We start from the raw sequence: 21,491 nt of genomic DNA on the forward strand, positions 1-21,491 counted from the left end.
AAAAGTTATGAAAAGTAAGTTTTTTTTTACGCAAAAAAATAAGATTGTTAGAATTGAGTTTTTACGTCAATACATTTTATTTAAGTGGAATCAAAACATAAACTCAGATCTTAAACTCGTAGAGTTTACCTCATATTAAAATTATATATAGGTAAAAATATACAAACAAACGGAAAAAAAATATATTGATCATTAGCTTATAATTTAAATGTTCATCATCAGTCAGACTTAATATTTTTTATGCTCTGGACAAACTAAAATAATAATGCATGTCATAATCAATGTAAGTTGTAATTTACAAAGTTAAACAAAAAATTAAAAGGAGAATTTTTTTGAACGGAAAACTAGTAACAAACTCTATACTATTAGGGCCCGTTTGGTGCGCAGGATAGCATAGTGACAGGATAGGATATGAAACAGGATAAAGATAGGATATGATAACAGCAGGATAACAGTTATACTCAGTTATCATATCCTATGTTTGGTGCACACAGGATAACAAACATGATAACTATTATATTTTATTTTTAATACATACTTGCTCATAATTATATGATAAGATATATAACATATTTAATTGACAAAATTACTCTTGTAAAATAATTGTTATTTTTTTAAAATTATTTTGTAATACTTTGAATTTTATAAATAAAAAATATAAATAAGTAATCAAATAACTTTATATAATTTAAAATAAAAATCATGAGAAAATAATCAAGTTTAATTTTTTATATGAATCATGATCAAATAAATAACTCAATAATATATACATGTTAGATAAGCCAAATAAATATATGATATATCTCATACGTAAATAATAAAACTATTATTGCAAAAGAACTATATTTAATTTTTTATAAAATTTAAATTAATATCCCTATTTGTCAATTTTTTAATAATCATTTTACTTTAAAATATTGTAATTTTAGTAAAATTTTGATTTTTTAGAATATATAAATTACAAAATTACCCCTGTGAGAAAATCACATATATATTTAAAAATTAATTATTTAATTATTTATATTTTATTAATTTTATTTTATGTATTTTAAATATATTTTATAAAATAAATCAGTAATTTTTTTTTCTTCTTATCATATCCTGCTGGTAACCCAGCTCAAATTCAGGATAAGAATTATAACTAGAGAGACAGGATAGGATAAGCTTCATGATTAACTTATCATATCCTGTTGTATCACCAAACACTGGATTGCGGCAGGATATGATACAGTTATCCTATCATGTCTCTTATCCTGTGCACCAAACGGGCTCTTAATGGTTAGTGGTTATGTAGTCTTGAAATTGTCAATTATTTGGAATGGAATAAAAAGCTTATCCCTCTAATTCTTAAGGGAGATCTTTAGTAATTCAAAATTAAATCATGAGATAAGAAAAATATATCAAATATTGTTCAAATTAGAAATCAAATTTATATATTTGTAAACGATAATTTAATTTTAAACTTAATCTGAAATTAATAATTTTAATTTTAAAAGAAAAATACTATATTTTACTTTTAAATTTAAAAACGGAATTTTTGAATATTGGATAATTCACACTCAAGTAATTTTCTCTCATTCTCATGAATTAAATATGACTAGTCTTGCATTTCAATAATAAATAACACCAACAACTATATATCGATCAATATATCTTGTAACTAATAATAATATCTCTCTCATTTTTCATGTATTAAATATGATTCTTTAAGTCATACATGTCATGTGAGAATGAATATCATATATGATTGAAATACAATTTCTTTGTAAATTTGAACCCTTATTATTTTACATTTACAAAACTCCTATAAATAATCACACACAAAAATTTAATTTCAATTATTTTATAAAAATACTTATTTGTTTCGTCTATCAAGTTTTTTTAAGAAGTGTTTCACGTTCACGTATCACTTGTTTTCATCTATTCTTTTGTATATACACAAGTACAAAAGATTGTTTTAGTGTATTCTCCATGATTGTAAACTTTTGAGCTCATTTATGGCACACCTTGTGCTAGCAAGGGCTCCCCGTTGGTGTTAATATAATCCATTTTTCCTTGTTCAAATTTTTTTTTGGTTACTTCTCTATCTATTATTGTGTATTTGGTTTGAGCGAAAGAAATGGGGAAGAAAGGAAAACGCAAAAATCAATGAATAAATTTAGACTACTAGTTCAAATTCATTTATTGACTTACGTGTTTCAGTGTACTCCCTCGATTCTTACGTCCACTATTATAAGTAAAAAATTAATTTTTAAGATAATTGAAGTATTTAGTGTACTACTAAAAAAAATTGGGTCCTCTAGACATATGATATTGTATTTATTACATATTAAATGTATTAATAAAAAGAATTTATGGCATTTTTAAATGATAAAATTGAGCAAATTTAAGTGATATTATCAATTTTGCGAGTTAAATCGTTTAAACTCATTTTGAACTTGCATAAAAAAAAAACTCGTTTTGAACTTTTGAATAATTCAAGTAGATGTAAATGTGCAAATTTAAGTGATGTTATCGATTTTAGAGAGTTAAATCGTTTAAATTCGTTTTGACTTACAATTTAACTCAATAATTTTTATTACAATTTAACACAAAAGTCATACTTAAAAACATAAAATGGATTGTATAAAAAAAATAAAAAATAAAATGTTTTTTTTTGTACATGAGAAGGCAAAAGCCCAAATTGAGTTTACATTTTAAAATGGTATTTTATCGACCTGATAGAAGATCGAAGAGAATTGATTTGCAAACATAGCAAAATCCAATGATAAAAGATCGAAGAGAATTGATTTGCAAACATAGCAAAATCCAAATTAGTTCGATGGAGTTGAACTAAAACATACTGCTCATTAGATGGTTAAATTGATCAGGAATTTTTCAAAAATTGTATATCAATTAAATATTAAATGATATAAAAATGCTTAAAATAAATTTTGATCTAAACTCCGACTCTTAAATTTGAATCACAACATAAAGCGAAACAATAAAAAACACTTAAAAGTTAAAACAAAAAGCAAACAGAGTAATACAATGAATATATTACAATGTGATGAAGAAGCGAAAAGAATAACAGAAATAGAAATCAAATCAAACCTAATGCAAAAATGAAATTAACAAAGAAAATTGAGAGAAAAAATAAAATATTAACAAAATGGGGGTTGAAAAAATAAAATTAAATGTAGGGAAAATGATTGTTGTGATTTTCAACTTTAAAAATGAAACACAACTGCCCATTTTCTCAAATTAATATTGCTAGGGAACACTTTCGGAAAAATGCATTTTATCATAGCACAACACCGATACACACTATCCCTGCTTGTTAATAAAACATTATCTATTTCAACAAATATTCATATAGAGCATTATCAAAATGAACTCCTCAAACCTAATGAATAAAGCCATATGAAGACATTAATGATCATATCTAAACAAAACAAGTTACACTATTTTGTTCACCAAAAGATTACAAAAAAAAAAATGTTCAAAGAATAATTTTCAACAAAAACAAGTTAAAAAAGCAAAAACACCTCAATTGCAAGAGGGAGAAACATGACCACATGATAAAATTGAAAAACAAACACACTCAATGTGCTGAGACACAACATTGAGCCTTGATTAGTGTAGTTTCTTTTGGTTCTTGTACAATGACTCTTTTGCAATCTGTCTTAGTCTCTTTTGACACGTCTTGTGCCGAGAAGACTATGTTGTTTATATATATATATATATATATATCATTTTGGCTTGTTCAAAAAAAAATTGAAAAACACAAAATGTAGGAATAATCCAAACTCCAAGCTCATTTACAATCAGCACAAGAAGCCTAACTAATTCCACCAAATATTTATTTAGAGCATATCATCAAAATGAACTCCTCAAAGCTATTGAATAAAGCAATAGGAAGATAGTAATGCTCATATATCAAAACAAAACAAGAAACCAAACACAATCTTAAATCACAATTTTCAACAAATAAAATACAAACACACTCAACTACAAGTTTTGAAGCACCAGACACAACACATGTACATCAACACCAATAATAATTTAAAAATAAATAACATGATTCAATATAATCTTTTTTGACGTCCGTGTTTATGATACTCAAACCAGACACGCCTAATCCGAAAAACATACATAGTTTACGAGAGGTGGAAACCAAAGCAACACCTTAATAAACAAGGAATTCATTCCTTGGCTAACAAAACAAGGTATCAATGAATGTGAAGATGATGATATTGTCATCCGGACACGAGAAAGTCAAGTATGAATAACTAGCAGCTTGATGTAAAATGACATTTTCAAGATTTGTACAAATTTGACAAATTGAGTAAACAAAATGACATATAAAATGATTAATTAGGTTTAAATCTGAGCGTGAAATAAACTATGCAGTGCCTAATCGCTAGGTTAATGCTCTTAAATATTATGAATTGAAAAGTAAAATGAAACAAACAAACAAAAAACAGTTATAGCATGAGTTAAGAACTCAGTTACCAAAAAATGAGTTAAGAACTCATAACAGCGGCGATGTGTATGAAAATGAAAGATCCGATGAATTTATTATAGGGGAATGGGAATTGGGCTGCTCATGGTATTGTAAACCCTAGGGAATGAGAATTGGGCTGCTCATGATCTAGCCTAAGAAGCTTCTGATTTTCTTTTCCCACCTCTCACTATTCTTATGCTCCCCAAATTATTAGTATTATTTTGCGAAATTTACTCCTTCGAGATGGCAAAAAATCAAATTTTACACATTCGGATTTAAGAATCAAAACGTGCCTATACATGATTTGAATCTTTCTTGTGGGAAAATAGAATTTTACATGCGGATTTTTTATACATTCAGTTTTCAAAATCAAGATGTATAGGATTTACTATTATGATACGTCGAAATGATAATATATAGATGTGTAGAAGCTTTTCTTTATCTCAAGTTTTGAGTTAATTTTATCCAAAGTGTGTTAATTATTAGCTATGGTACCTCTAACTAGGCCAATTTTTTTTTTTTTTTTTGAGAAAGGACTAGGCCAAAATTTGAACATTGATTTGCCGTGTTATGAGAATCTAGCATCTTCTATTAAAAATTTAAAACTAACTCATGTTGGTGATGCGTTGAACTTATTTATGGCGTTAGTACGCAGTCAAACTATTCGATTAAAAGAAAGGAAAAAACTATGAGTGTTTACTCTAATTTTAGTTTTTGTTAAAGAAAATCATGAAAATTTGGCCATTATATTTTTATCTTTTCAAACAACCGGAATTGTCCCCTTAATTTTACCACGAGGGAAAACAATTGTATTGTATCATATGAACACCTCGTGTGTTTCCTTTCTCTTTTCATTGCATACCAAATCTGAGACAGTATATTGACACCAATGAAAATTGTTCAGCGATAAATCAAAGCTACAACTTTGAAATAGCTAACTTTTCTTAGACAGTAGCAAAAATAGCACCAGTATGGAAGCCTAAGAAAGATCATAAGCTTGAACAGAAGTAGCAGCATAGAGGTGAGCCAATTTTGATGTGAAATTGCTGCAATTACCTGTTTTGTTGGCAAAATAATTTTCCTCATAAAGGGGTATGCACAAGTCAATATTTATGTAGATCACAGTCTAATAATAGTCGGGCAAAATTGATTGATGAAATCAGAATTTTCTAATTTTTCTAATATAAAATTAAATTGTTTAAATGTTCATATGATACAATCCTCAAGATCTCAAGAAAATGTTACCTTTCATGCTATCTTCTTTCCATTTACAAAAGACTACAGCCCATGAGAAACATATTCTAGAAATCTGAATGATAAATACAAACTAGACTTGAGTGTGTTATAGGGGTACGGCAAAGAGGGCACTCTGGCTTTTCGTTGCACCATTCTGTGATACAGTTCCTACATGGACAACATCAAATAGAAGATGAGAGACAAAAAAAAGGGGAACGTGAAGAAGCAGTAAGAAACTAAGAAGGCAAGAAGGCAATACCAGCAAAATACATGGCCACAGGAAGTAGCTGTTGGGTGTTGACGATTACTCAGGCAAAGCGTGCATTTGCTAACCCCACTAGATGCAAGCTGCTGCAAAAAGAAAAACGATTCATCAAAACACATAGTACAATAAGATGATATGATGGATGCATGGTCCCACCTATTTTTCATAAAGCTGTTTATTTGATTCTGCTATGGTGGTAAATAAACTCTTAATCGAAAAAAGTTCTTTAGATCAGGGCAACAAAGATACATAATGTATGTTATGTTCTTTATCAACCACACCCAAAATGAGAAGATTTGGAACAGACATGAAGGGGGGAACATACAAACTTATAAGTCAACAGCAAAATACATATTCCACTGCAGATCTTAAATTTTCTTAGTTAAGTGACATATGTATGACACTTAGACTTCAAACTCTGTTAAATCAAAGCATGCACTAAATAGCATTAACGTAAAGGATAATTTGATGAGATAATTGAACCTCAGAAGATGAAGATCCAGAGATCCAACTTCCATTGTCAGCTTCTGAAGATGCCAAATTACCTTCTTCATTTAGAACAGGCAAACCATGTCCTATAATACATGGCAACAGAGTCAGGTTATGACAAAAACTAGAATCAACCCTCAACTTAGACGTCCAAAGATTATGGTGGCGCCAGATTAGTCATCCAAATTTTTTGTACCAACTTAGTCCCTCAAAGATTGAAGTAGCACCATATTAACCCTACAAAGAATTTTTTTAACAATTAACCCCTCAAAGATACACCATTGGTGACAATCATGTATTGTTAAGGGGCTAATATGATGATGGATTGTATAAAAAAAATAAAAAATAAAATGGAGTTTACATTTTTTTTGTACATGAGAAGGCAAAAGCCCAAATTGAGTTTACATTTTAAAATGGTATTTTATCGACCTGATAGAAGATCGAAGAGAATTGATTTGCAAACATAGCAAAATCCAATGATAGAAGATCGAAGAGAATTGATTTGCAAACATAGCAAAATCCAAATTAGTTCGATGGAGTTGAACTAAAACATATTGCTCATTAGATGGTTAAATTGATCGGGAATTTTTCAAAAATTGTATATCAATTAAATATTAAATGATATAAAAATGCTTAAAATAAATTTTGATCTAAACTCCGACTCTTAAATTTGAATCACAACATAAAGCGAAACAATAAAAAACACTTAAAAGTTAAAACAAAAAGCAAACAGAGTAATACAATGAATATATTACAATGTGATGAAGAAGCGAAAAGAATCTAGCATCTTCTATTAAAAATTTAAAACTAACTCATGTTGGTGATGCGTTGAACTTATTTATGGCGTTAGTACGCAGTCAAACTATTCGATTAAAAGAAAGGAAAAAACTATGAGTGTTTACTCTAATTTTAGTTTTTGTTAAAGAAAATCATGAAAATTTGGCCATTATATTTTTATCTTTTCAAACAACCGGAATTGTCCCCTTAATTTTACCACGAGGGAAAACAATTGTATCATATGAACACCTCGTGTGTTTCCTTTCTCTTTTCATTGCATACCAAATCTGAGACAGTATATTGACACCAATGAAAATTGTTCAGCAATAAATCAGAGCTACAACTTTCAAATAGCTAACTTTACTTAGACAGTAGCTGGGAGCCTAAGAAAGATCATAAGCTTGAACAGAAGTAGCAGCATAGAGGTGAGCCAATTTTGATGTGAAATTGCTGCAATTACCTGTTTTGTTGGCAAAACAATTTTCCTCATAAAGGGTATGCACAAGTCAATATGTAGATCACAGTCAAATAATAGTTGGGCAAAATTGATTGATGAAATCAGAATTTTCTAATTTTCTAATATAAAATTAAATTGTTTAAATGTTCATATGATACAATCCTCAAGATATCAAGAAAATGTTACCTTTCATGCTATCTTCTTTCCATTTACAAAAGACTACAGCCCATGAGAAACATATTCTAGAAATCTGAATGATAAATACAAACTAGACTTGAGTGTGTTATAGGGGTACGGCAAAGAGGGCACTCTGGCTTTTCGTTGCACCATTCTGTGATACAGTTCCTACATGGACAACATCAAATAGAAGATGAGAGACAAAAAAAGGGGAACGTGAAGAAGCAGTAAGAAACTAAGAATGCAAGAAGGCAATACCAGCAAAATACATGGCCACAGGAAGTAGCTGTTGGGTGTTGACGATTACTCAGGCAAAGCGTGCATTTGCTAACCCCACTAGATGCAAGCTGCTGCAAAAAGAAAAACGATTCATCAAAACACATAGTACAATAAGATGATATGATGGATGCATGGACCCACCTATTTTTCATAAAGCTTTTTATTTGATTCTGATATGGTGGTAAATAAACTCTTAATCGAAAAAAGTTCTTTAGATCAGGGCAACAAAGATACATAATGTATGTTATGTTCTTTATCAACCACACCCAAAATGAGAAGATTTGGAACAGACATGATGGGGGGAACATACAAACTTATAAGTCAACAGCAAAATACATATTCCACTGCAGATCTTAAATTTTCTTAGTTAAGTGACATATGTATGACACTTAGACTTCAAACTCTGTTAAATCAAAGCATGCACTAAATAGCATTAACGTAAAGGATAATTTGATGAGATAATTGAACCTCAGAAGATGAAGATCCAGAGATCCAACTTCCATTGTCAGCTTCTGAAGATGCCAAATTACCTTCTTCATTTAGAACAGGCAAACCATGTCCTATAATACATGGCAACAGAGTCAGGTTATGACAAAAACTAGAATCAACCCTCAACTTAGACGTCCAAAGATTATGGTGGCGCCAGATTAGTCATCCAAATTTTTTGTACCAACTTAGTCCCTCAAAGATTGAAGTAGCACCATATTAACCCTACAAAGAATTTTTTTAACAATTAACCCCTCAAAGATACACCATTGGTGACAATCATGTATTGTTAAGGGGCTAATATGATGATGGTTTAACCTTTGAGACACTGATTGGATGACAAATCATTTGGAAGACTAATGTGATAACACTCTAATCTTTGGAGGACCGGATTGAGGGTTTATTCTAAAGACTAATTGACTAAACAAAAAAAGTCAGAAGTACATTAGTAGACACAAAAATTAAGAAAAAGGGACAAGAGAAAAATATCCAAATAAAAAATCAGATAAAAATAATTAGCTGAGAAAAATTTACAACCTGCTGATGTATGGTCGGTTGCAAAGGATGCCTGATGAACTGAACCGGCAAGTGATGTAAAATTTCTTCGGCGCAGCGCTTCAGCAGCTATTACACAAAGTTGAATCAAGAGAAATACTCCCAGTATTTGATATCTGCACAGAAGCCAAATTATAGAGAACGGGTGCTCTAAATTTAAAACCGAGAGAAGCACGGATATTAATATGCAACAATAGCAAAACTTAATCGGTAGATTTAAGAAAAAACTATCTCTGACAATGAAAGACGCATTTATTATTTATGAATCTTAAGAAAAGAAATCAGAGTGATTAAACAGGAACACAAACTGTCTTTTGCAGTAAGAACATTTACAAAGCAATTTAACCGGGTCACCTAACCCAATATTTTAGTACATGAAAGCTACAGCTCATTACAAATTGAAATTATACAAAAATAAAACATCATTATGAATAAATAACACAATGATCGTAGTATGGAGTAAAATACAACTACTAAGTGGGATTGACTACACAAAACAAATGACACCATTATATCCTATCATGAATAATTTTTAAAGAATACCATTTAATCCAAATCTTTCTTAGTTTAACTTTAACCTATAGTTTTCTTTGTTCTCTCTCAGCCTCTTGGACTATCCATCGTCTAATCTATCCCCCTTACTAGTGCATACATATGTCTCCATCTGTTCCAAAACCACCTAAATGAGATTCTACCATCTACTCGCAATAGTTGATAACTCAACTTTCTCTCCAATGCTTTCATTCCAAAACCTATCTTGTCTCTCATGACTACTTAATAAATCTACATTACATGAATGTAGATTTAAATGGTTGACCTTGCTGTGAGTATATGTGTAGGAATTGAATTAGGACTTAGATTGTAACTAAAAAAATTAGGACTTAGAAAAATTTAATTTTGTTTTGTTGAATTATTCTCGTTATGGAATGTATAAGATTTTAGGAGCTTTCTTATACATCATTGTCATTGGTACTCAGTTTTTGTAGGAACAACTGAACAAGGCAAAATAGCAAGCTACTTAACCGGCACCCAACATAACATACTTAGCAGTCAGCATAGATATCCAGGGATATCAACTTCATCTTTGGGAGTATTACCGACCAGCACCTAAAGATTACACCTAGCATTTCCATAGGATTTTTCCACTGGATGCATAACGTTAAGCCACATTGAGTAGCAAAAATTGCATTTGCTATGGGAATGGTAGCAAGTTGTGTCCAGTGCTCAACAAAGTAATCCAACACTTCTTGTCGCACATTGAGTGCCAGGATTTAGAAGTCAGCACTCATGTTGGACGATATGCATACGAAGTCTAATAACTTTTGGACTATCTTTGGTGGAAAGATCAAGGAGATCTGAGCATTTTGTAGTATAAATAACTAAACTCTTTGGGTTAGGCTAGGATGACCCTTTGCTGAAATCTATTGTAATTCATTTCCTACCCTTTAATGCATTGTTTGTTTCATTGTAATTGAGTAATTGTGTCTCAGTGTTTAATGTTTTCCTTAAATGGCATCTTGAAATTAATGTTAAACTTGATTGCTTAGTTGGAAAATTTACTGCTAAGTTAGATCCTGCAAATTACCAGGATATTGATGATCATAGGGATAGCCGGAAAGGATATGGAAATTATACACTCCTTTGAATATTTATAGTTAACGATTGGTGGTTAATAAAAATTGCCTAAGGGATCACAGTTTTTAATTAGATTCAAAGGAATTGTTTGTCAAGGGATTTAGAATAATCCAACTTCCCATCTGTGGATGTCGATTATTTGTATTGAACTAGAATTAAGGCTTGAATCAATTATTACTTATGAGGGAAACTAAGGGTAATCCAAATCTATCTTCTTTAATCCACTAATTTTTACTTTAGATATTGCTTTTGGTTCCTATTACTGCAAATTTTAGTTGTTAGTGATTATCTATTTCAATCATCATGCCATTCTCAAGTTCAAATTGAAATTATTTTGCATCACTCATTATATTCCTTGCTGCAACCGATGTCCTTCCCTAGTGGTTTTATAAACCAGCTAACACCACTCATCCAATGTAATATTTCCATCTTTACTTTACAACATTTAACTTAACTTTTGTGACCTTTTTCTATCTAGCATTCAATCTCTACAACATTGAATGTCTTATATACATTCAAGGCAAAAATACACAAGCATTCCTCTATTTCATCAATTTTGCTTGAATTATATGACTCATATTTCCGATTATTTTCCCTCATTTTGTATAATGGATATGTGGCAAGGTATGTTCTTCAATTTTTCCCCTTGCTTGACTTATCCTCCACATGACTTCTAACTAAACAAAAGCCATGAAATTCTACTTAAATGACTAGGAAAGTTCCCCATTTGATTGCCCATACTTTTTATAAAAGCTTCAAAACACTTTACCTGGGTCTTTGATTTGATGCTTTTCCTATGAACACATAACGAATGCCTGCAGCACGTTTGGATATATGATAATAGAGACCTACAGAAAGAAAGAAAAAACAGCAAGATTTAGAAAAACTTGCTTTTCCATATCTAGTAACTATGATGAGACTGTCAAGTAAACGATCACCTTCAAAGTAAAACAACATGAGGTTAGCACGAAGAAGCAACTGCAATAACTCACGAACAAAAGGGAGCATCTGGTGGAGAGCATAGAAACTAGATTTAGCAACAAACAAAAAAAAAACTGCTTCCAACAAAACTGATGAAATGTTGTCAAATAATATAATATACAATACAACTCTGAAGGGGATAAGACAAAAGCTGTTCCATATAAAGAGAGGACATTGAGTATGTACTAGTAACTTGTATCTTCCATGTATTTGAAAGAAAAAACAAATAACAATATGATTGAAACATTTTTGTAAAAAATCAACAAGTGATTACAAAGGAGAATGTAGTAACTTCTTGATCAGTGTTGAATGAGAAACATCAGCAGGAGTAATGTACCGTAGGCCATCTCTGAACCATATGCAACCAAAATCCACCGAGTTTCTCCTTCAACCTCGTCAGAGTTGAAGTAGACTGCCCTGAAGTAGACAAAGGAGAAAGTTCACTTGCGGCAGAAACCCGAGAATTACTACTTCCACGGGCATTTTCACCATAATAACTCTCAGCAGACTCATAGTCAGCAAGGATAATGCCCCGGGAAGCAATTCTAGAACTGTAAAATTAACAATCAACTCATCATAAAACTAGACACGTGTGTACACACAAATAAAGCTCAATCAAATCAATGATTAATTAAAAGAGACAGTTGAATCAAACCTAATTCGTTCTGCAATGTATGGAATCGCCGACTGGTATACAATGAATAAAGCACGTCTGGCGGGTGTAGGAGGAAGTCCATAAGTTCCTGCAACCTAATTAACCAATCAAATCAACAACTATCAGTTAAAAACAATACAGAAATCAAATTCATCAAATCATGCACACAAAAATCAAGCAATATATCAACAAATTAAACCTCTAATATCATTTACAAATTACAACAACATTGTAAAATACATCACTTACAGAATCAATAATGAAGAATGAAATTACCTGAGTGATATCACAGTATTCTTCTCCAAGTGTTTGTTGTCCAGAGCCTGTTGTAAGAACATAGTAAAGCATTTGTCCTAAAAGTTTCGTCTGCAAAAGCAATTATCACTAAAACACAATTAAACTTAATTAAAAACAAGTAATCAAAAATATAAACAAAGGAAAAGCGATTAATTGGTGATTAATTACCTCGTTTTGATAAGCCACCGCAACTCTAGTACCGAAGAGTTGGCGGAAGGCGTCGCGACAGGCTTCGTAAACGAAAGAGGCGTATTGATCGTCTTTTTCAGCTGCTCGCATCATTTCCGGTTGAGCTGCCGGAGGAAACTGCCGTGGTAACGGCGTGCTGGTGCTCGGACCTGCATCGGCGTTGTTACCGGAATCTGAGCCATGTATTCCGATGTGACCCCAGCCCATGGAATATTTTCGCAGGGAAGAGTTACTTACTATCGTCAAAAGGAAGAAGAAGAAAGAGGAGAACCGTGAATCTGATTTTTTTTTTTTTATCATTTTCATTTTCTCAAAAAAAAAAAAAAAAGAAAGAAAAAATTTTAAAACGCCGTTGCCGGGGATCGAACCCGGGTCACCCGCGTGACAGGCGGGAATACTTACCACTATACTACAACGACTTGTTGTTTCAAATTTCATTTTAAGATTATTTATTCATTCCATGGTGAACTTGCTCAATATTATTTCTTCTAGAACTTAGGTGGTGAGAACGAACTCCTTGAACAAACTGGGACAGGACCCAAGTTTGATGCTTTCTTTTGGGCCTTGCTCATAATACATTCACCAAAAAAAAAAACAATTACTGTATGAAAATGCAACTTGGTGTTGGTTCTTCAAAACAACATAAGAAGGAACCAGAAAAACTTCAGCCAAGGATATTAGTTAGACCCTTGCTTTTGTTGTTACTTAGTGCATTTTAGGCTTTGTTTGGCGGAAAAAAATAACGGATAATTGATAATCTAATTTATGGTGGAAGAGTTTATAGTTTATAGTGGATAAATTGGTTGATTGAATTTGTTATGTTTAGTAAAAACTCGGTTATAAATATAAAATGGCTTAAAACAATATGTTTAATATTTAATTTTTTAAGTAAGATAATAGACGTCATACATAAAATTGAAAGAAAAAATGATAAATTATAAGCAAATTGAAATTAGCATATGAAAAATAAACTATAAGCTAGTAAAACTAAGTTATAAGCTCGTAAGTAAAATTTGTTACCTAACATGTTTTTTTTTCCAATATGAACTTATAAGTTATAAGCACAAAATTTGGCAACAGAGCCTTAGTAGTATGATATATGTGTTTAACTTTATGACGTTGACACGCGATACCTATAGTTATTTTTTTTATTAAAAACAATAGGAGAAAGCTTAGCATAAAAAGTAAAGATCTCTCAACTATGTTGACACCAATTTACTCACCCCATAAGCAAACTAATTCTCAAATAAATTAAAATGGGAAAAAAAAAAAAAAAAAGATACAAAAAAACTTGGGTGACCAGACCAATATCCAAGTGGGAGCTAACAAATATAACTGTCTCCTAAAATATCTTACCTATAAAACTCGTTGAAAAAACCATGTGAAGTGGAGAAAAGAGTACAATGTTTCAAAAAGATTAACAAAATCTATATTCTGACAAACCAAATCTATTTATAGTAAAAGCATGACTTATAATATTAGAAATCGTGTCCCTCTATTGAGAGTTTTGAATTTGCAATCCAAGAGTTGCAATATCATCGGCACATCAATTGTATTCTCTATAGTTATGTAAGATAATGAAAAACATATGTTTTATGCGCTCAATACAATTTAACCAAATCTATATAGTTTCAACTCTTTCTATTAACAATTAGCAAATCTCTATAGTCAACATCGCCTTAACGATCTCTACAGATAATTATTTAAAAAATTACATAATTAAATATGATCACATGTATCATTGTGTGATGGTGCTACTTTGCTTGTATGTGGCTCTGCTTGTTGTTATCTGAAGGTTTATTTTCAATTTAATAGCTAAATATAAGTTTTTGTCATTACAGACAATAAATTTCTCTAAGTCTAATTTTATTAGAGAAATTAGACATATCGGTTGTCCTTAGGGTAGACAAAGATAAGAAATGGTTTAAGTTGATAATGTCATTCACTTATGTTATTGCTTGGATTTGTGCTTATCCAAAATGAGAATTTTAAAAGATTTTGGTCAGAATTTAAAAAATTTAATGTTGAGGGCTTGACAAATTTCAAAAGATCCAAAGTAGGGATCAATTTTCAAATTTTAAAAAATTTAAGGACCAATTTGCATATTTTGAAAACTTTAAGGACCAATATGCAATTTTTAACTACAGGGTTCCCAATCATATTATATGTGTTCCAACAAGGGCTCCATGCATTTTTATTAGAGAAAGCTTTTGAAAACTTTTATAGGAGAAAGAGAAGAAAAGAGGATAATTTGGTAGAAATCCACTTTTTATAGATTTAAGTTTTTTCCTTTAAGCTTGATCATACCAATGTGGTATGATTTTCTCTTATTATAAATCGATAGCACAACATATTCCTATTCTTTGAATCATCTTTTGATCAAGAATCACAACATAAAGTAATATGCCATTGTTACAACAAACAAAACTATAGTATTAATTTCTAGCTAGCTATTTCATTACCCCGCAAAGCAAAATCACTACGTGACCAATATTGCTAGGTGATTCCAAAAATTAACCAATAAGCTTCCTACAACATATATGATATTTTGCACATAAAAAAGTATACCAAAATGTCGACACCAAAAGAAACAAAAAATTGTACTATAGCTAATATCTCTTGCTGACAAAAGTCTAACAATAATAAACTAAGATATGAGTTCAAGGGTTTAATGAGCCTTAAGACGAATTGTTCGGGAGAATTTGAATTTGTTGATGAGTCTATATATAATAATCGATGTCATTCCTTGATAAAAAAATCATCTTCCAATCGAACATGTAACCATTAATTATCATCCTCTTCCTAATGATTTTAATCTACATAGGGACAGATGAAATTCCTTGATATTTTCTGGTTGATATAAACTTAAAACTGTGATTGATTTTGCTTTTCAATAGCAAAAGAAAAACAAAAACAAGAATGCGTAATAAAAAGAAAAATCAATTTGAAAAATAACAAAAAAGGAAACCAAAATACTGCGAGGAAAAATCAAAGAAATTGTGGTCACACCATCATTAACTAGAATTAATATTGATCATTGGATTAAGACAATATCAAGGGTTAGGATGTGGAGTAACTCAAAAGAGTTACTCTTGGACTCAATATAACCCTTATATATATATAAGGGTCGGGTTCAAACTCTAAATATATCATTTATTTATTTTAAGAATAAAATTTTTAACCATTAAACTACTTGACAGCAACCACTATCATTTGTCTTTTGGCATTATCTTTGATTGAGCCTATGACTTTAGAAAAATAATGATCACCCAATTGAAAATACGAAAACCAACGTTTTCAATTCACCCAACCCACAAACTTTTTATATCAAAAAAAAATATCATCATGAGCACAACATCTAAGGCTAAAATCAATGACAATGACATTCTAAAGAATCTAAAGTTCTAAACTATTACACCAATAAATGTGAACCAAAGTATGTAAAAAGTGCGAGACTTATTGCTAAAAAAAAAAATCCACTTTATATAGTGATCCTAAGAATCTAACTCATTACAGTCTTATAAGCTAGTGTTGTGAATTCGTCTATAAAAATCACACCAATAAAAGAACTTGATGTGTGGAGCAATAGAACGACAACCAATGATTAAGCGGAATAAGCAATAATAATAATAGATAAACAAGATAAAGGAGAAGAAAGAACACGATATTTGTTTACCCAGTTCGGTCCAATAATGACCTAGTCTGGGGGAGAGAGCAGCCCCTCCGTTCCACTATATCAAACGAGTAACTTTTACAAAGAGTTCCAATTGAGTTACAAGAATTAATCCTAATTCTACCCAAATCCTGAATCTCTTCCCGTGGCCAAGAGACTCAATTTGATAAGTGTTTCCCAAGGTGTAATCAATCCCCTTTGCCCAACCCTAGAGTTATACCAAGAGACAACCCCTTTTGTTTCTCTCTAAAACTCTAGCCTTGTGTCGGCGGCAAATCCTAATTGAAAACCCTACATTGTTGCTCCCTTTCTCTCTCTCAATTTTTCTATGAATAAAGTGATCCCTATTTATAGAAAAATATATGCCAAAAAACTAGTAACAAATCTATTTTAAAATAAAACAAATCCAAGTCAGAATACCCTCAAAGAAAAGATTTTTCCCAAAAAAACAGCAAAACAACACATGCTGTCAAAACGCGTTGCGCTTGGGCGTGAGCTCCCACGCCTGGGCGTGAGAAGGCAGAATTGATCCCAGTTCTGCACGCCTGGGCGCCAGCTCCCACGCCTGGGCGTGAGCAGGCAGAATCTCTCAAAACCATGATTTTCTGACTTCTTGTTACCGAGATTTCAAGGCATATCCAACAATTCTCCACCTTGCCTTTAAATCGATGGTGACCTCATCAACCACCGTGCTGCTCTCTCCATCTTGAATCTTCTATTCAAGATCACCGGATTGTACCTCCCTCTTCATCCTCGGAATGCCTTCCGCTCTCATGAAGATCTTGCATCCCACTACCATAGGATTTTAGGTAGCCCCACAAGATTCACCGTCCCCTCTTCAGACTCCGAAGTGGTCAACTCCGTACATCCCTGAAGAAACGCTTGCTCCCAACTATCATCGGAATTTTAGATAGCTCAACAAGCTCCACCATCCCTCTTCAGCCCCCGGATTGTGCCTTTTCTGTCCTCCTGAAGAATCGCTTGCCTCCGACTATCCATGGATTTTTGCGATAGCCCTACAAGCCTTCACCACTCTTCGACCCCGGAATGCCTTCCGTACTCTCGAAGTTTTGCTTGGCTCCAAACCAACCTTGGAATTTTAGGCGGTTCCACAAGCTGCAACATCAAACTCTTCTTGTATCCAACTACCTCCAGCAGTCTCACAAGTTACCAAGTTTGATCACCTGTTGCTTTCAATTGCCTCCCTGAAGATCCTCTCAAGGTCTTGCACTTCTTCAGCCACAATTGAAACATAACCGACAAGGTCTCCATGGTCATCCCCTTTGGTTCAACAATACAACTCTCCTCCCTATCTCCGATTAGATAGCCAAGAGCTGATGTTGACTGTCTACCACTATTGGAAGACTCCACCTCAAACTGAGTTTCCACCAAAGTATACCCACCATGATTTCCACCTTGTAACATGCAAGACCTCTTCAATTCCTCTGAAACATACTTCAAGCTATTGTTAGTCTCCAACAATTCCAGTTCAGTTCAACACCTAGTAAACCTTGTTCACTAGTCCAACTAAACTCATGTCACTAACAGGTCCACCCGAAGTCCCACAACTCAACCACATTATGAGAGTCACCACTAGTTATAGATGCATGACCAACTATCTTTGCATCTAAGTTCAGAAACATACCTCACATCGTGTAAAGAAACTCACGATTGTCAAACTTCGTAAGACAAACTAAACCCATACCTTGAACCTTAAAGCTTTCCGTTTTCAAGATGAATGACTCCACCTTCAACTAGCTCTAGAGTCTCAAAGTATTCATTCTTTGACCACATGTGATAGGAGCATCAAAATTCCATGACCCAAATACTCCACCGGTTCCCAACTTCCACTAGCACCTCCGCATCCTCATAATAAAGTTGTTGTTTCAGAAGTAACCCGAGTATTATTACCACCGCCTCTCCAGGCCGACCGTCTTCTTTGCAATCTCCATTAACTCTTTATCTTCGAGGCACCGGGTAACAACACTCCATGTTTTACCCATCATCCCGAACATTAAAATTGCTTCCATCTTCACTTTCCAAAATTCCAAATTTCTTTCGGAAAGTCCCTCGATATCCGACTTAGAACCCATGGTGCTCACTTCAAATTGTTCCGATTGCCCCACGGTGGGCGCCAATTGTTGTGAATTCGTCTATAAAAATCACACCAATAAAAGAACTTGATGTGTGGAGCAATAGAACGACAACCAATGATTAAGCGGAATAAGCAATAATAATAATAGATAAACAAGATAAAGGAGAAGAAAGAACACAATATTTGTTTACCCAGTTCGGTCCAATAATGACCTAGTCTGGGGGAGAGAGCAGCCCCTCCGTTCCACTATATCAAACGAGTAACTTTTACAAAGAGTTCCAATTGAGTTACAAGAATTAATCCTAATTCTACCCAAATCCCGAATCTCTTCCCGTGGCCAAGAGACTCAATTTGATAAGTGTTTCCCAAGGTGTAATCAATCCCCTTTACCCAACCCTAGAGTTATACCAAGAGACAACCCCTTTTGTTTCTCTCTAAAACTCTAGCCTTGTATCGGCGGCAAATCCTAATTGAAAACCCTACATTGTTGCTCCCTTTCTCTCTCTCAATTTTTCTATGAATAAAGTGATCCCTATTTATAGAAAAATATATGCCAAAAAACTAGTAACAAATCTATTTTAAAATAAAACAAATCCAAGTCAGAATACCCTCAAAGAAAAGATTTTTCCCAAAAAAACAGCAAAACAACACATGCTGTCAAAACGCGCTGCGCTTGGGCGTGAGCTCCCACGCCTGGGCGTGAGAAGGCAGAATTGATCCCAGTTCTGCACGCCTGGGCGCCAGCTCCCACGCCTGGGCGTGAGCAGGCAGAATCTCCCAAAACCATGATTTTCTGACTTCTTGTTACCGAGATTTCAAGGCATATCCAACAGCTAGTGTAAAGATTAGATAACGCTCATTTCAATCTTCTAAGTAACCTTAAGAAATACCAAGAAATTATTCAAAGTCATTGTAAATCATGGAAACAAAAACGAAAAGGGGTTTGTGATCAGATTTAAAATGAGTTAGATATGTTAGATGATCTTACCTAATCAGAGAGGATGACCGCGCCGACGTTTGCTCGTGTAAGCCCCTGTTGAAACGGAATGACGGTTGTGTACATGCAGACACTCCGATGCTCAAGTCAGTAAGGTGGAGTGAAGGCTTTATGTGCTAAAATGATACGTATCTTGAGAAATGGCAGTGGGTATTGTATATATAGCCTCCAACGCTGGCCCATTGTCCTTGATGACATTAATGATCATCAAGTAGCTGCCGGAAAATGGCTGGAAAGCCTTGATGAGCAGTTAATGCTCATCATTCCGGAGAACGGTCTTTACAACGCGTCGAGCGTTGTGATCGTTGGTGCATGAGAGACGGGAATTGTGGGTTGCTTGCTACTTGGGCTTATGCTCGTTGATCCATAGATTTTCCTTTGATATTGGGCTCGAGGCCCAATCCAGAACATTAGATAATTAAATTAAGTTAAACCGTTTCATATTGATCCAACGACTACGGTTACATCGATTATGTGACTGTTTCAATTATTTTACGGTAGGGACTCCTATTTCAGAAAATAAAGAAACAAATAAGGAAGAATAAATAGAAGGAATATTTGTCAAAAAAGTAAATAGTATAAAAAGCAATACTAAAGTGCTGCCTATGATTCTATTCTACGTACAAAGATAAGCCATGATCATAGGGTATATATAATAGGTAAAGAGCAAATATGGTTGCTTATGCTATTATGAACGTGACTTTTGACAACTTGTAAAACAATACCACGGTTTAAATACGATGAACCTATATCTATATTAAAAGGTGAAGTTTTCAAGCTATAATTTTGATTTTGAAAATAAAGTTTTCAATTGATATTGAAATTGATGTGATTGAGATCTTTTGTGAACATGTTTTCGAAATGGTATTGGACCATGTTGGTAGATAAGAAGAACTAGTTAACACTTTTTTGCAGGCAAAATATACTAGATAGATGATTATGGCATCTTGATCCTAGAATGTTTCTCCCTCAAGTCATTCTAATGAAAGTGTATGTGCATATGGAGCTCATTTGGAATAAAATTATTTTGTTGGATGTTTCCCTCTTTGTTTGGAGATTGCTCAATAACACATTACCAATAAAAGATAATTTAGTCTATTGTGATGCTCATATGAATTAATTATTTTGCTTATGTGGTTGTGGTCTAGTGAAAAGTTCCAACCATTTATTTTTTGAGTGTTATTTTTTACCACTATCCGGAGAAAAGTTTTCTGGTGACTAGGCGTTTTCGGCGTTTAAACTTCGATCATAATATATGACCTAAACATTTTGATATTTTTTTCAATTTGAACTAATATTTGTCAATATTTTAGGCTATTTTATGTTCTAAAGCTAATTAATGGCTATTTTACGTATCACTTTCACAAAGCTAGTTAATGGCCCAGCCTTTTATTTATTCCTAAGTTGTGAACAACTCGGTCTATATATCAATAAATACTATGTACTTTCATATTTTTTATCTTATTAATTAATAACTTATCTTATCCAAATCTTTGTGTTTTTCTCTCTTGGATTTTTCCTGCTTTTAAGGAGTGACATTGGCCTCAGATTCTCGTATCCTCTTAATCTATTTATCTATACAGCCAACAATTACAAAGTTGGTTGTTTATTTTGTATTTGTAATCTGGCACGCAGTGAACACAATGCTGCACAAGATGCTATAGCACACGTTGCAGCAAGACAGTCGCAGAACACAGTAAATAAATAAATAAATTGCAGAACAATAAATAACGCAGATAATTGTTAACCCAGTTCAGTGCAA

General features: G+C 32.7%; 1 protein-coding gene, 1 long non-coding RNA gene and 2 other non-coding genes across 7 annotated transcripts; all 4 read right to left on the reverse strand.

Annotated features, from left to right (window-relative positions):
• Positions 1 to 3,174: 3,174 nt before the first annotated feature.
• On the reverse strand, positions 3,175 to 3,319 carry LOC123903458. Its single transcript, XR_006808030.1, has one exon. It is a non-coding gene; the product is annotated as a small nucleolar RNA snoR135 (small nucleolar RNA).
• A 1,993-nt stretch (positions 3,320 to 5,312) lies between these two features.
• On the reverse strand, positions 5,313 to 6,593 carry LOC123916535. Of its 2 annotated transcripts, XR_006812202.1 has the most exons (4): positions 6,471 to 6,593; positions 5,982 to 6,073; positions 5,732 to 5,890; positions 5,313 to 5,542 (listed from the first exon to the last, which is right to left on the reverse strand). It is a non-coding gene; the product is annotated as an uncharacterized LOC123916535 (long non-coding RNA). The 2 variants fall into 2 exon arrangements; XR_006812198.1 differs by lacking the exon at positions 5,313 to 5,542 and having other exon boundaries at positions 5,637 to 5,890.
• An 815-nt stretch (positions 6,594 to 7,408) lies between these two features.
• LOC123916543 (peroxisome biogenesis factor 10) lies at positions 7,409 to 13,270 on the reverse strand. 3 transcript variants are annotated; one of them, XM_045968027.1, is made up of 11 exons: positions 12,944 to 13,241; positions 12,755 to 12,844; positions 12,479 to 12,573; positions 12,161 to 12,374; positions 11,781 to 11,850; positions 11,612 to 11,690; positions 9,190 to 9,323; positions 8,635 to 8,726; positions 8,146 to 8,237; positions 7,897 to 8,055; positions 7,409 to 7,713 (listed from the first exon to the last, which is right to left on the reverse strand). In XM_045968027.1, the coding sequence occupies exons 1-10, from the start codon at positions 13,169 to 13,171 to the stop codon at positions 7,953 to 7,955; spliced, it is 1,197 nt and encodes a 398-aa protein (XP_045823983.1). In that variant the 5' UTR covers positions 13,172 to 13,241; the 3' UTR covers positions 7,409 to 7,713; positions 7,897 to 7,952. The 3 variants fall into 3 exon arrangements, with proteins under 3 accessions (XP_045823983.1, XP_045823975.1, XP_045823991.1); XM_045968019.1 differs by lacking the exon at positions 7,409 to 7,713 and having other exon boundaries at positions 7,799 to 8,055; positions 12,944 to 13,270; XM_045968035.1 differs by lacking the exon at positions 7,409 to 7,713 and having other exon boundaries at positions 7,799 to 8,055; positions 8,146 to 8,234; positions 12,944 to 13,242.
• Positions 13,271 to 13,311: 41 nt separating this feature from the next.
• Positions 13,312 to 13,383, reverse strand: TRNAD-GUC. The gene has a single exon. It is a non-coding gene; the product is annotated as a tRNA-Asp (tRNA).
• Between the last annotated feature and the right edge of the window lie 8,108 nt (positions 13,384 to 21,491).

This window comes from Trifolium pratense, linkage group LG1 (assembly GCF_020283565.1).
Source record: "Trifolium pratense cultivar HEN17-A07 linkage group LG1, ARS_RC_1.1, whole genome shotgun sequence".
Lineage (NCBI taxonomy): Eukaryota > Viridiplantae > Streptophyta > Magnoliopsida > Fabales > Fabaceae > Trifolium > Trifolium pratense.